Below are 14,486 nucleotides of genomic sequence, written 5' to 3' on the forward strand. Positions count from 1 at the left end.
TTTGTTAATCCTCACCATAAGATATTTTTTCCTTTGAATTTTTAGAGAGAGTGGAAAGGAGGGAAGGAGAAAAAGAGAGAGAGAGAGACAGAAACATTAATGTCAAAGAGACACATCAATTGGTTGACTCCCACATACACTTGGACTGGGCCAGGAATCGAACCTGCAACTCAGGTACGTGCCCTTGACTGGAATCAAACCTGCGACCCTTCGGTGCTCGGGGCTGTCACTCTAAGCACTGAACAACACCGGCCATACTGTTACTTTAAAACACCTAAACACACACTTACCCTGTGATGCCAGATGTAACATAGTCTTTCCCCAAGTAGTTATAACCATGGCGAACGAGGTCTTCACACACATCCTTCACTTTACTGCCTCCAAAGGCGGTGCCGTAGTGGAATCTGCCATCTAACACGCCTGCCTTGCCCGCCAACAGCTCAATTAACTTTCCCACCTGTGGGATGTGAACAAATTAAGTGAGTACCTTCCTGTGGTATAGAAATCCTGTCTGTTTATTTAGCTCTGGCCTATTTCCCTAAAGAATTATGAAACTACTACTATTAATAAGAGTGATAAATTAATAGTAGATATTTATCTCTCTCCTACTGTGTGACTGACTGTTAGAAAAGCTTGACATGTGTGATCTAAGTTTATGCCTCCCAAACTGCTAGGAGGTAGGTACTATTATTTCCCTGACTTTACCTATGAGGAAACTGAAGTACACAGAGGTTAAGCAACTTCCCCAAGTCATATAGCCAATAAGTGCTGGAGCCAGGATTATAAAACAATAACCATAGAAAGGAAGATGCATTAGGTTCAATGCAAAGGGCTCTCTTTTCTGAGGGGTAAGTTTGCCACCCAGAAGACTGCTCTCAAAAGGAAGGGCAAACTTGCTCCACATTCGCTCTGTAGATGAGAGTCGTCCAGCATTGTCAGGAGCTGAGAACCTAGTTATTTGACGAGGGGTCAAAGGGCCCTTTCTAAATATCAGTTTCAGGGTCCCATCACACCCACTAACTGCAAACCAACTGCCAGCTTTCTTCCTTAAGAGCAGTGCCTCTGAAAACCATCCCGACCGTCATTCGTGATGGGAAGCCGTGAGGTTCATGATGATGTCCGGACAGATGCCAGAGTCACAAAACGGCATGTCTTCCTGAGGGACGATCAAACCGCAGACACCTGGGGGAAGAGAAGATTTCATGCCACGTAAAGCAAACTGGCAGAAAGGAAGAATACAGTAGTTAATTGGGCCCTCCCTGCCGCCATCTCTATTTTTACTACTCTCAAACCTGCCCTACGGTCTCTATCAAGAGTAACAAAAGCAATTTCCAATAATCCCGCTAGATGAATAGTTCAAAAATGGCTGTCCTTACAGAAAGGCAGTGCAGCCTGTGGCCTGGCCTGCTGGCGCGACACTCAATGGTGCTGTCAGGCAGCTCACCCAACCTCTCATGCCACCGAGATGGAAGAGCAGCGACTTCACTGGGTCCTAGCCCCGTCAACGTCCCTGAAACTTCAAGTCAGCAGCAATTTCACTCCTTGTCATCTTGTCCATGACTTGCTACACATTGCACTCAAATCACAGGAATCCAAGTTCTCTGACCACCAAACACAGAACTGATTGAATGAGGGGTGTGTTTAAATTATGGTTTTAAAAACCTGTGACAAGAAGTACTCGCGTGTGGCTGATGTGCTGATGGGACTACCTATTGACTGCAGAGTGCTAGCTGGTTGGCTGATTTCTGCCAGGCTTCCCTGGCTGAGTCTAAACTGCCCTAAAGAATTTTAATTCCTATAGCTTATAACACATTACAAAAGTGATCTTTGATTGAAGTTGTAAAGTTGAACAATAAAATTAAATAACAAAGTATTCTTGGAAGAAAAGACTAAAATTATAAATGTATCCTAAGAATGAAAACAGAACAAAACAAAAATCTACCAACTGCACACACCACTAACAGACTCTTAAATTAACTGTACTTTATTACTACTTTAACAGTATTCTAACTTGTAGGAAATCTTTTTGATTAAATACTTGGTAATTCCTCTTACATCCTTTTCTTGGTAGGAGGAATAGGAGTATAATTTAGATTGTTAACCACAATCTATATAATCTAGAATTGAAAAACTATTATTCAATGGCATTGGACCCAAAAAATGCTTTTATATTTAGTAAGATAAAATTCCTTTTCGTGTGTATATAAATTATCTGTACCTATTGAAAAGAAATTGCTCTCAAAGAAACTTTTCATTGCTCAGTTTGGTTTCTACATATGCAAGAAATCAAACTTTTAAAATAAAAGTTTGGTGATGTTCAAAGAAAAAGAACGCCATTTGCCTATTTAACATTGGTTATTAATACTCTGATTTCTAGTGGTTGCCAACAATATGGCAATTAGGTTTATGGATTTGAATTCCATTGTATGTAGGTAGTTTAACTGGCTTTTTGGTTGAAATTGCATTGTTTATTATAAAGAAAGTATGCTTTCCTACACGAAGAACAGAAACATTCAGTTCGCTTTATTTCAAATTCAGCTACAACATGTTAGAATTTAAATCAAGCACAGTGTGTGACCCTCATCTCTTCCCTCTGAAACCCATCTTGTCCACACTGAAATTATCTGACAAAACACTAGGGCTACTAGGAAATCTACTCTGAAAGAGATGAAATTGTAAATCTAGGTGCACAGATAACAACACTGTTTGGCAGTGAACAAAATGTTAAAAATAGCAAATCTTAAAGAGGCCAGTGGTGGGATGTGGCTGGGTGAGAATGCCATTTTGGAGGGTTCAGCTACATCCCTTAAAAACAAACCAAAGAAAAACTTCAGCACCCCTCCAGTAGTAGTTCACAGGGGATGGATGCCTGCGGCTGCTAAGGAGGAAGCTGCTTGTTTACCCTCCAACAAGAGAAGGTGGAATGAGGGGCAGGAGGTACCAAACCCAAGGAGGAAGCAGGGCATACTTATACTGGAGGGGGGTAAGGAGAGGGATGATTTGCATTTTCCATTTTCAATTTTAGCCAATAGGTTAATTCCAGCAAATGTAACTTTAAAATGAAAGCAATGCTCTTTCCCCTAAAATCCTAATTTCTAATAACTCTGCTTGAAATCTGATTAATATTTAGCATAGAACTTCCTTTTGGGGAAGTTATTTTCTAACTAGCACTTTTCTGCCATTGCACTTAAAACTACATATAAGTAACTTTCAGATTTTTTTCATTCCATTAGAGGAACTGCATTGGCCACATCTGAATCAAGGGCACCTGTAAGCCAAAAATTAAATCTTAGCTAACTTAAAATTACTTTAGGCTCTGAAACCCTTTTATATGCCAAGATGGTTCCCATAGCAGACAGCCCTGTGTTGTTTGTTTTGTGTGAAAGTGAATGATAAAAGATCCATGAAATCGACACAGAAAGCCAGAACAGCAGAAAGAACTGAGGGCTCTCCATCATTGCGGCTTCTACCCTCTGCTGACTTGCAGAACAATGGAAGCTACACATCCAACTGCAGATCTAACACAGCTGTGCATTTCATTAGATGAAGAGCACTAGTGACACAAGTAAATAATTAACTTATTCTGGTCCGCTGACTGTGCTTATGAGACCAGTCATAGCTGACAGATTTTAATACAAGTTAACACAAAGAAAACATAATGAGCTTAGAAGTTAAAACAAAATATTTAGACAGAATTTGATGATCTCAAATCTCAAATTAGACAGATGATTGTTAAAAGTCTGCATTTTACTGAATCCATTAGGGGAGAAGAGAGCTCTCAATCTCAGACCTAAACTTTTTTTTTTTTTTTTAAGAAATGGTATTCTCTGTTTCAGAATTATTCAAATCCTTAATCATAGCAGGAAGCTTTCTTTTATTTTCAAATAAAAAATTGTAATTTATTTCCAGGGACAGAGCATAAAATCTCTTTCTATAAATAAACTCTTAAAGGTTATAGTCACTTTTCTTTAAATGCTGGTTTAAAAATGTAAATGATATGCAGTACACCTCAGTGTGTTAATACTCCCTGGGTCCTTGAAAAGATGATGGACTACAAATAAACCATATCTAATGGAAGCTGTTGTAGAACAATTACTGATTCATACCTTAAATGCTTACACAGCATTTCAGATTTTAAAATAAAATTTCATCCCCTGGCCCATGCCTGTGTCTCAACCCCATTGTACATAGCACAACCTCCTGGCAATGAAATGCAAATACAACAGTTTAACAGGCCCAAAAACATGTAATGCACTTATAGGGGCCACTGGGAATTAGACCATAGACTATAGTACAAAATTTTAACAAATGAAAATAGATAATAAGGAAAAACTGGCACACAAAAAGAGCAGAAAGGTTCTATAGAGACCCAGTCAAATAAAATTATTCTATCACCATCCATCTTATTTTCAAGTTGCAAAGGTGAGAATTTAGGGAGTCTAAAGAAACTACAAGTCTAACTGCCAAGCCGCTCAGGAAAGGCAAATTTGGGGACCCACTGTCACAGTTCCCTCAGCGTCATGCCCCAGACACTAGAGGCTCTTACACCAATTTGTTATTTCTATTTTCATGGCCTAGCAGAACAACATATAAATCACTTAAAGAATAGGTTTACCCAGCAAAAAGAAAAAACCAAACAGTTAATCTGATAAATCATTCTTAGAAAGTGTTTCTAATTATAAACAGCAACTGACTTGTTCAAAAGTCTTTTTTAAAAATTAGTTTTAGTGTAATGGTCCTACCACAATTCAAATAGAAAAAAAGAAGGTAAGGATGTAATAAAAAATCGTAAGGAAAAACTAAAGCATTCTAATACCATATCAAGAAAGGAAAGCAACTTAATAACAGAAGACAACTTAATAACATCGCTGATTCAAGAGATGTTCTGATGGGACTTCAATGTTTTAGCCACCCACAAGCAAATGGTTTTCTACTTTGTCAACAGCCAGGTCTCATTTTAATATCACACTGTTTCACTTTTTAACTTAAAATTTTTTTCCTTTAGCAAGTCTACCTTCCATAACCACTTTGGGATTGAATGTACCACTCCAAGGGTGATATATGTTCTTACTCTTCCTTTTTTGAGCAAGAGAATCATTTCCCTCAATTACCAAGCATCTGCTATGTGACAAGTGCTGTGAGGGAGGTGGGGACATATGAAGAGGCTCAGGGATACAACTCCACTTGAGAGGAGGCCTGCACAGACTAACCTGACTGAAAACTGAAAATGAAAACATTTATACAATTCAGCTTGCCACATTCTAATGCTCTGCTTTCTGCACGTACCTGTTAGACAAGGCTATTTATTCTGCCCAGTTTGACACTTTGCACGAAATGAAGGGTGAAGTGATGCTGTGATTTTTCTCTATCAGTCACAGTGCAGGAGGAGGACTGATGTTTGGTAAAGGAGTGATCACTGTGCAATGCCTGGTCTTAATGAGGTTCATAAATGTGTGTGTGGGGAATGTCATCTGTAAAGGACTCATCACTTCTTGGATTCTCAGATGTATGTAGGGCGGGAGATCAAGGAATCCGGTGACCTTAATTTGACTCTGTGCTGTTCCACTGACATTGTGTTTCCTAGGGGGTGGGGGAAAAGCACCCCTTTCTGGCAAGACTTAGTTGTCTGGTCTTTGTAATGGGGATAATTAGCACCTATCTCATGAGGCAATTGTGTCAAAAGAACAGATGAGAGGTACTAATGTCTGAGAGGTACTAATGTCTGAGAGGTACTTTAAGGTCCTTAGAGAAAGGCGGCATCTAAATTCAAGGAATTATTATTATATAAGAAACCTAATTATTCTCAGCAGGAAGCAAACTAGCAAAGCAAAGATGACCAACTTAATGAATGGAAGAATCAAGTGCAGTTGCACTAACTTTGGTTGAAGAGCTGAAAAGCAGCTCACTCTGGTTGGGCTGTGCAGATAATTTCACACGACCAGGACAGTGTCTCCTAATAACTTAAGAACTTCACAGGATTGGGGCTGAGGATTTCCAGTGTGGAGCAGTTTACTGCTGATGAATATAGTGGTAAATGGAGCCAAAGAAGCAGCAGGAATGCTTTCAAGTTTGACTGTTCGTATTAAGCAAAAAAAATGTTTTTGCTTTGAATAAGCTCATCTCCATAAGCCTTTATATATTCAGAAATGTAAATCTCTAAATCAAAACGTGAAAGCTAACACAGGTGGTTACTCCCTTTCTTCCTTTCCCCCTTTCCAGTGATTGAATTAACCTTCTTTTATTTTCCTCAACACCACCTTAAATAATCCCAAGGGGGAGGGAAGGAGACAAAACTGTTGAATCATATTAGCTTTGTTCTGCTGTTGAATCACTTCCAGATCTATCACATCACTTGCCACTATCCCGGTTGACATAATTTTAATTCGTCTCTTCCTTACATGTTAACAGATAAATAATGCATAAGAAAACTTGATTAGCTTTCTTATTAAAACATCACTCTAAATGAGAGGAGGCGCTAGAAGACAATACAGTTTTTACATGGCTTTCCCATGAGCAGTTGAATGGTTGATGTGATAAATTTGCATAGTCTGAAGCACACAAAGGGCTGATTAATTGAAACCCTTACAATGCTTCTGGAAGCAGCTATTGTAAAACAATAACCATAGGAACTTTACAAAATACACACGGCTGAATGTGTCAAGAGCTTAATAAAATGTGTTGGGGCTACACTATTTGGAAACAGAATTGGAGATTTTTATTCTGGGCCATAAAACACTAACCGCCCTAATTTCAAAGCTTTAGTTGGATATTTACTGAAAGGTCAGAGGGTTACTGGCTAGCTACTGAAGACCAAAATTTGTTCTTAAAATAGTAAATTAAATAAAATCTCCTTATATTAAGGTGTCTATGTGGACAAAATAATCCTGATTTCTAACATTTAAGCAACAGCTGCCAGAATTTCTTTTTGGACCCAAACTCTGACGGATCGTTTGGCAACACACCTTATCTTGGGGCTCACACTATTAGCTCCATTGGCCCCTTCTCCCCTCCCACTTGGAATCTTTCATTCAAGCAGGATCAAGCAAAGTAGGGAGCCAAAGATATCCGACTTTGAAGCTTCAGTCTAGCAGAGAGGATTTTAGGCAGTCTCAAGTGCTACATGAGTACAAGGTGTTATTATTATTATTACTTTAAATCAGAGTCTTTTCATTCTGTTTTAGAAAACATAATCTAGAAAAAGGAAATAAATAAAGGTGTGGAAAAAGCAAAACTTTTACCCAAACCTTATTTAACAAATAAACTTTCCTCTCGGCTTTCTGCCACACACAAATGAAAATTTTCCTACTTCCTAAAGCCTCTTCATACCTGGTATATAAAGATTCTTTAATCAAAGTCTTAATAAATTAATTCACCAGGTTGTTGAATCACTTTTTAAATGCAAAGTGAAAGCAAGTGACCTTATATGAAAATTTTAACGAGAGGGTCAAAGATAAATCTTCCAAACATTTTTATCCATAAATGCATAATCCTTATGAACCAAAGATACACAGAATCATCCCATTAAAAAAGTCTTTTGATAAGACTGTACTTCTACTTTAAAACAAAGGGTGACTTTACTCTATTTAAAAGAGCTATCTGAGGATTTAGGGGGAGATACTGAGGAGTGTGTGCCATTATCTCAGATTTGCAGTTATTAAAAAACTTCTGTTTGCCAGGACACTCTTGCTCAAATACAGTTCTTTTCCTTAGGAATACTGTTTGGTATTGCTGCCCAATTCTGTGATCTACAGGACCTTTGTTGAGGTGCTAATCCTTTTTCACATGAGAGACTGAGAAATGTTCTTTCAGGGAAGTGATATATTGCTTTCCCCCCACATCAAAGGAGTCCACGGTTTCCTCCCTCATTGTGAACGGCAGCAAAAGTAAGAGGAAAATATAATAATTTGGTTTGCCTGAGCACTGAAATGAAACTTGGGAATTCCTTAGGCTGACAGATAATTTTTGTTAAAGAATTAAAAAACAAAAGAGCTGGAAATCTGCTCACCCCTTTTTAAAAAAAAATATATTTTTATTGATTTCAGAGAGGAAGGGAGGAGAGAGAGTTAGAAACATCAATGATGAGAGAGAATCATTGATTGGTTGCCTCCTGCATGCCCCCCACTGGGGATCGAGCCTGCAACCCAGGCATGTCCCCTTGGCCGGAATCGAACCTGGGACCTTTCAGTCCACAGGCTGATGCTCTATCCACTGAGCCAAGCCAGCTAGGGCTGCTCACCCTTTTAATAAGTGAACTAAGCATCAGAAAAAGCAAGGCCCAAGATAAAGATGTCTGCTTTTGATGAGTTACCTTCACACAGAACTTATACCAAAGTTCAAGAGGCTTACATAAGTTATTTTGATTTTAATAAACAGTCTAGTTCCAAACACAACTCCAATCCACATTATATGTGGATGCCTCTTCCGAACTTTAACTCTTTCCATAAAGAGATCAAGAAAGAATATGAAGAGAAAACATGAAGAACATTCCAGACCTACATTCTACTCTGTTTCCCTCTATGGAGCATGATTATGCATCTATCATATAAGTCTGGCCTCTAGGTGTCCAGAAGTCCAGAACATTTGGAAAGGATATTAAGACTTTAGGATTTTAATATTTATTTCCAACTGAAATTAAAACAAAACTAAAAAAAAGTTCCTTCCCTTGTAAACAAACACGCAACAAACTCACAAGTTTGGTGCATAGAAGGTTATTACTAAACTAGAGGCCCGGTGCACAAAATTCATGCATGAGTGGGGTCCCTAGGCCTGGCCGGCTATCAGGGCCTATCAGGGCCTGGTGGCTGCTGGCCGGGGCCTGGGGGCCTCCCGCCCGGGGGGGAGAAACCAGGGGAGGTTGGTTGGCCGTGAGAGGTTGGCTATGAGAGTGCACTGATCACCAGGGGGCAGCTCCTGCATTAAGCATATGCCCCTTGATGGTCAGTGTGCATCATAGCAACTGGTCGACAGGTTCAGTAGTAACAGTTGCTTAGGCTTTTATATATATAGATCATCTCACCTTTCTCAGTATTTTGCATTCCACAAAAGGATGAACTGTTGTAAAGATTCTTGATCAAAGACGCAGCTCTTTGGGGGGGGATTCACTGTGCATTTATTGATGAGGTACATAATGGACTTCTAAAGACCCAAAGAGGACTGTACTTTATTAACCTTTGAATTTCTCATTAGAAAACTGCACTGGAATTCCATTATCTAGGAGGTGTGCTGTGAGTGAGCCCTGACTGCTTCTCAAGTTGGAATAGTCTTTATGTTATTTGGGACCCCTCTTCTTTATGAAACACTTTCTCCTTCCTGCATGCTTGGCTTTCTGCTTAGTCATCTTCCATTCTTGAGGTCATAGAAGGCAACACTACTTATTGGGTCACATTTTTAACAGCTACTGATCAAACACTTTCACTTCAGTGGGACTTCTCTGATCAATTACACCTAATCTTTGCTTATGGCACAGCACTGATACTGATCCCCAAATAGTTAGTACTAATTCTCCTGCTCCAGTTCATCCACTCATTCTGTCCTCTTCAATCTTCCTCAGCTCTTTTATAACATAAACCACTGCTGTTTAGTTTCCTCTTCACATTTGTTTCATTTAGCTACTAATTATCCTACCAGCTTTGAAGTGTTCAGGCTTGAGAAGGATAGACACTCATGTTCTGTGAAATTAAATCAAGTCTCCTCTGATTATTAGAGAGGATATTTTAAGAGGCATTACCTGCAGAAATTCAACCTATGCACTATGCATAGACCAAAAGAATCTCTAACAACAGCTCTCTCAAAGTCAACTTTTTAAAAAATATACGTATTTTACTGATTTTTTTTACAGAGAGGAAGGGAGAGGGATAGAGAGTTAGAAACATCGATGAGAGAGAAACATCGGTCAGCTGCCTCCTGCACACCCCCTACTGGGGATGTGCCCGCAACCAAGGTATATGCCCTTGACTGGAATCGAACCTGGGACCCTTGAGTCTGCAGGCCGATGCTCTATCCACTGAGCCAAACCGGTTAGGGCTCAAAGTCAACTTTTAACAAAAGATAAAAATCAGGCAACACACACGGCCATGTTGCTTTCTGAACATCAAGAATACAAACTTAATGCTCTAATGGAGAGGGGAAAAGAGGGAGGCATAAAGAGACTCTAAATAATCTTTATATTTTTCACATGTGTTAGCTTGCAGGTGGTGCTACAAAGAAAAAACAGTATTTCCAAATAACTCTTCACATCAAGAGTGAAAACTAAGTTCAACTAACTACGGGTCCTACTGTGGCATGTATCTAGACCAATCACAAACAAATCACTGCAGGAATCATGGTGTGACACATACACCCTGAAAATTCACAACACTATCAATTTTTATCAGATCATGTCATGACAACCACAAATAGCATAAATATTGTGAACTACATTTTTCATTTCATTCACATTTTACTTGCCAACATCCAACTTTTAGGTCTGATCCAGTTCCTCTCTGGCCCCCACACTAAGGGCTGGGTTGTTGTGTGGCTTCTTGGAGACACTGCCAGCTGTGCCCACTGCACGTGAATACAGCTCACTATTCCGTTTCTGGTTCCAACTATCACAGCTTAGCCAGATGAACAGGAGAATGGTCAAAGTTGAGGGCTCAAAAATTTATTTCCGTTTATATCTGTTCAAATTCTTAACAGATTTTGAATTTTAACTAAGACTACTAAAACCTGACCAGAGTATATGCATATATGTATAACCCATGGACACAGACAATAAAGTGCTGAAGACCTGGGGTGGGGGGTGGTGGCAGGCTAGAAGGGGTCAATGGGGGCGGGGGCGGGGGGCATACGTAATACTTTCAACAATAAAGATTAAAAATAAATAAAATAAAAATAAAACCTGACCAGAACACCAATCAAAAAAGGGAGTGGGAATAATGTTTTACAATGAGTTGATTTTAGAAGAGATACCAGAAAACACAGCTCTATGTTAGGAGTATGTCTTTATATGAGTTTGGCAGGCATTTCTGGACAAAGTATCTGGGGAATAGGATTTACTCTGGATTGGTGGCTGAGAAGTACTATGTAAAGTTGTTTATCTAGGAAGAATAGGAATTTTAAGAAGATGACCACTTAAGGAAGAAACAGAAAAGATATATTAAGAAATATTAGTATTCAAGTAAGACTCAGGAAAAGGCTATGTCTTACCCAAGGGGAAATCTCAGGGAAAATGGCAATCCAGGGACAGAGTGGTAATGGGATATCCCCTGCAGGAGCTATTATTTGCAAATATCTCCTATTCGGTTGGTTGCCTTTATATGTTTTGTTGGCGGTTTCTTTTGCTGTGCAGAAGCTTTTCAGCTTGATAAGTCCCATTTGTTTATTTTTGCCTTTACTTGCCTTGTCTTTGGGGGCACTATGAAGAAAATCTTCTGGGGAGAAATATGGTCCAAAAAACTATTGATTGTGTGGACAATTGTTGAGAGACTGCTAATGGTATAGAACAGGGGTGGGCAAACTTTTTGACTCGAGGGCCACAATGGGTTCTTAAACTGGACCGGAGGGCCGGAACAAAAGCATGGATGGAGTGTTTGTGTGAACTAATATAAATTCAAAGTAAACATCATTACATAAAAGGGTACGGTCTTTTTTTTTTTTTTAGTTTTATTCATTTCAAACGGGCTGGATCCGGCCCGCGGGCCGTAGTTTGCCCACGGCTGGTATAGAAGAATGGTAATAGGTATAAGAAAAATTAAGCAAATAAAAATATGAAATTATTAACTTCAGAAAAAAAAAGTTATAAAACAAAGGAAATGCATCCAACAACTGTTTGGCTTGGAAGTGAAGAATACTTATGTAGTAATAGTAATGGAATCTAAATAATTAAATACCCCCAAATTATAATAAATCTGTGCTGGAAGTAGAGGTGAAGAGTATGGAAGAGAGGTAACAAAATGGTAGGTCCTGCTATCTATCATATAATAGAAAATCAGTATCTAAAATGGATGAATGAATATATAGCTGTCTAAGGAATTCACTATAAACTGTGAAGATAAAAATGAGAAGAAATTGCTTCTGGGAAGCAGAACTGGAAGAAAGGCAAAGACTGATGTTTTTTTAGTACAAACCCTCCTTTTCTGTACTATTTGACCTTTTTAAACCATGTGCATTTATTATTTAATAAAAAATTATACTTAAAGGAAATGGAAATTATGTTCAGTTAAGGGTTCTATGCCATTCCTTCCTTGTATTACTCTGTTAAAAGGTTACAGTATCTATTTTTTGTTTGCTGTTTTTTTCTCAATCTTTTCAATAAATCTGATGAAGCTGTAAAAGGAGGAAATACCAAGGGAATCTAGACTAATCAGAAGGTTTTCAACCTTGGATTAAAAACCAACTGGAAAAGGAAAACTAGCAAGATAAACTCCTCACCACAAATGAAAGGTCATCTAAACCCAGGAGGCCTTCTTTCGGTTTCACATAGAGCTGTACAAGTCAAAGCCCCCGAAGACTGAACAGATCTCTAAAAGCTGAAGTTTTAGGTCATTGCAAGTTGGAAACCACTTCTGTCAATGATACAATTATCTGTATCATATTAATAGTTTGAAAAATGCTATAGCGCAAAGATTTACTGACATTTTATGTAGAGGTCTGTATTTATAGGAACTTACTAATCAAGTGTGCTTTTCCATTTTCAAAAGTACTGCTTTGTCCATATTATTCATACACACAGTCACATATAATAGACCAAAATCTATGTAAAACCAATCCATTAAGAGTAGAGAATCTGTCCCTTTCTATTTCCTCTGCCTTCAATTCATTCACATATTCAACCATTATCAACTATCTATTACATAACTACTATAAAAGAGGCTCTGTCAGACTTCATGAGAATAAAGACATAGTCCTTGTCTTCAGAAAGTTTAGGGGAGTTAGAACACAGTGGATAATCACTGAAATGTATGCCAGCCTTCAGGTATGCACAATACTCTGATGGAATAAAGCACAAGGATTTTGGATATGTGAAGTTTGTAAACTGATTCAGAATAGATATTTTCTTATGGTGTACATTGTTGTAAAGCTTCCAGTGCTGACATTTTATAAGAATATCAAGATTTGCTCTTGTCCAGATAATAGGTCAAGTAAAACTGAGCCTGTAAACAAGGTTATGATGACTCCAGAATGACTTAGGAGTGTATCTCAGAAATTATCAAGACCAAGAGAGAAGAAGAAACAGAGAATTTCATTGTCACTGATAAGCAGCAGAAAAAACTAAAATCTCAAGATATGTTTTAAAAAACTCAAAAGGTATTAAGAGTTAGCATCTTAGAAAATTGTACAAAGCAAGGTGTCAAATTTAGACTTATAATGGAACCAACTCTTATAAAATACTGATAGGGTAAAATAATTCTGCATCTGTCAACTGAACTAAAATACTTTTGATGAAATAGTATCTTAGTCTGAAAAACTTTCATTGATGGAATGACAATTAAGGCTGGATAGATTTGACCAAACAAATTGTAATACTGGATATACTTGCTTGGCAAATAAACAGTTAAAATCAGTAAGAATATTATAATATTACCAATTTTTTAAAAAAAGATATCATACTAGCAATTTATAAGCAAAGGTGAGGGTAAGATTCAAGGTTGAAGAGTAGAATGGGTAACAGCCACTGTTAATGATCTTGCTATCCTTTCTTTACCATTAAATACGTATGTGCCAGGCACAATGCTCACTGCTTAATAATCAGAATAGTAGTTAGTTCAAGAGCATGGATTCTGGAGCCAGTCTGCCAGGGTTCAAAAACCAGTTTGCCAACAAACTGGGGACCTTGGGCGAGCTACTAATCTTTCTGTGCCTCTGTTTCCTCTTCTGTAAAATGAGGATAATAACAGTACCTACTCCTAGTACCGTGTGAGAAGTGAGTGCTGAGAACATAGTCAGGCACACAGTACTACAAAACTGATTCAGAATAGATATTTTATTTTATTAATATTAGCTGCTGCTCATGTTCTTGAAATTAGAAAGCGACAGACAAAGCCAAAATTCAAACCCCAGGATGAACTTACCCTCTCTTAAACAATATATATATTGACTAAAAGAGACCATAATAATAATGAGTTCATTAATAGTGACACAATGCTTTGGTTTTCGAAGATAAAAAAAACAAACAAAATAAAACCACAAATGGATGAAAACCCAACAGTAACCCTGAATGAAAAGCGTGAGGCCTGCCAGTGGGATCCGATGGAGAAACACCATCTAGGAGGGGGAACGCTGTGCAGTGGACAAAGCACTGCACTGGAGTTGGGAGACCGGGGTTCTGACACCAGCTCAGTAACTGACTAGTCGGGTGCCCCTGACTGGCTGCTTAACGTGTAGGGTCTCAACTGCCTTATCTGTTACATAAAGGGGCAGATAAATCTGAGGTATCTTCTAGTGCTGACATCCTATGATATTATGACCCAACAGAACATATAGTAGTTTAAATATGTACCTTTCAT

At 38.4% G+C, this 14,486-nt stretch overlaps 1 protein-coding gene across 1 annotated transcript in view; it reads right to left on the reverse strand.

Moving 5' to 3' along the window:
* Positions 1-14,486, reverse strand: part of POLR3B (RNA polymerase III subunit B) — a 103,187-nt gene that overhangs the window by 16,358 nt on the left and 72,343 nt on the right. The window contains 3 exon segments of the mRNA XM_006092734.3: positions 291-457; positions 1,080-1,108; positions 1,111-1,182. Of these exon segments, the coding sequence (XP_006092796.1) occupies positions 291-457; positions 1,080-1,108; positions 1,111-1,182 (268 nt within the window).

This window comes from Myotis lucifugus, unplaced genomic scaffold (assembly GCF_000147115.1).
Source record: "Myotis lucifugus unplaced genomic scaffold, Myoluc2.0 scaffold_103, whole genome shotgun sequence".
Taxonomy (NCBI): Eukaryota; Metazoa; Chordata; class Mammalia; order Chiroptera; family Vespertilionidae; genus Myotis; species Myotis lucifugus.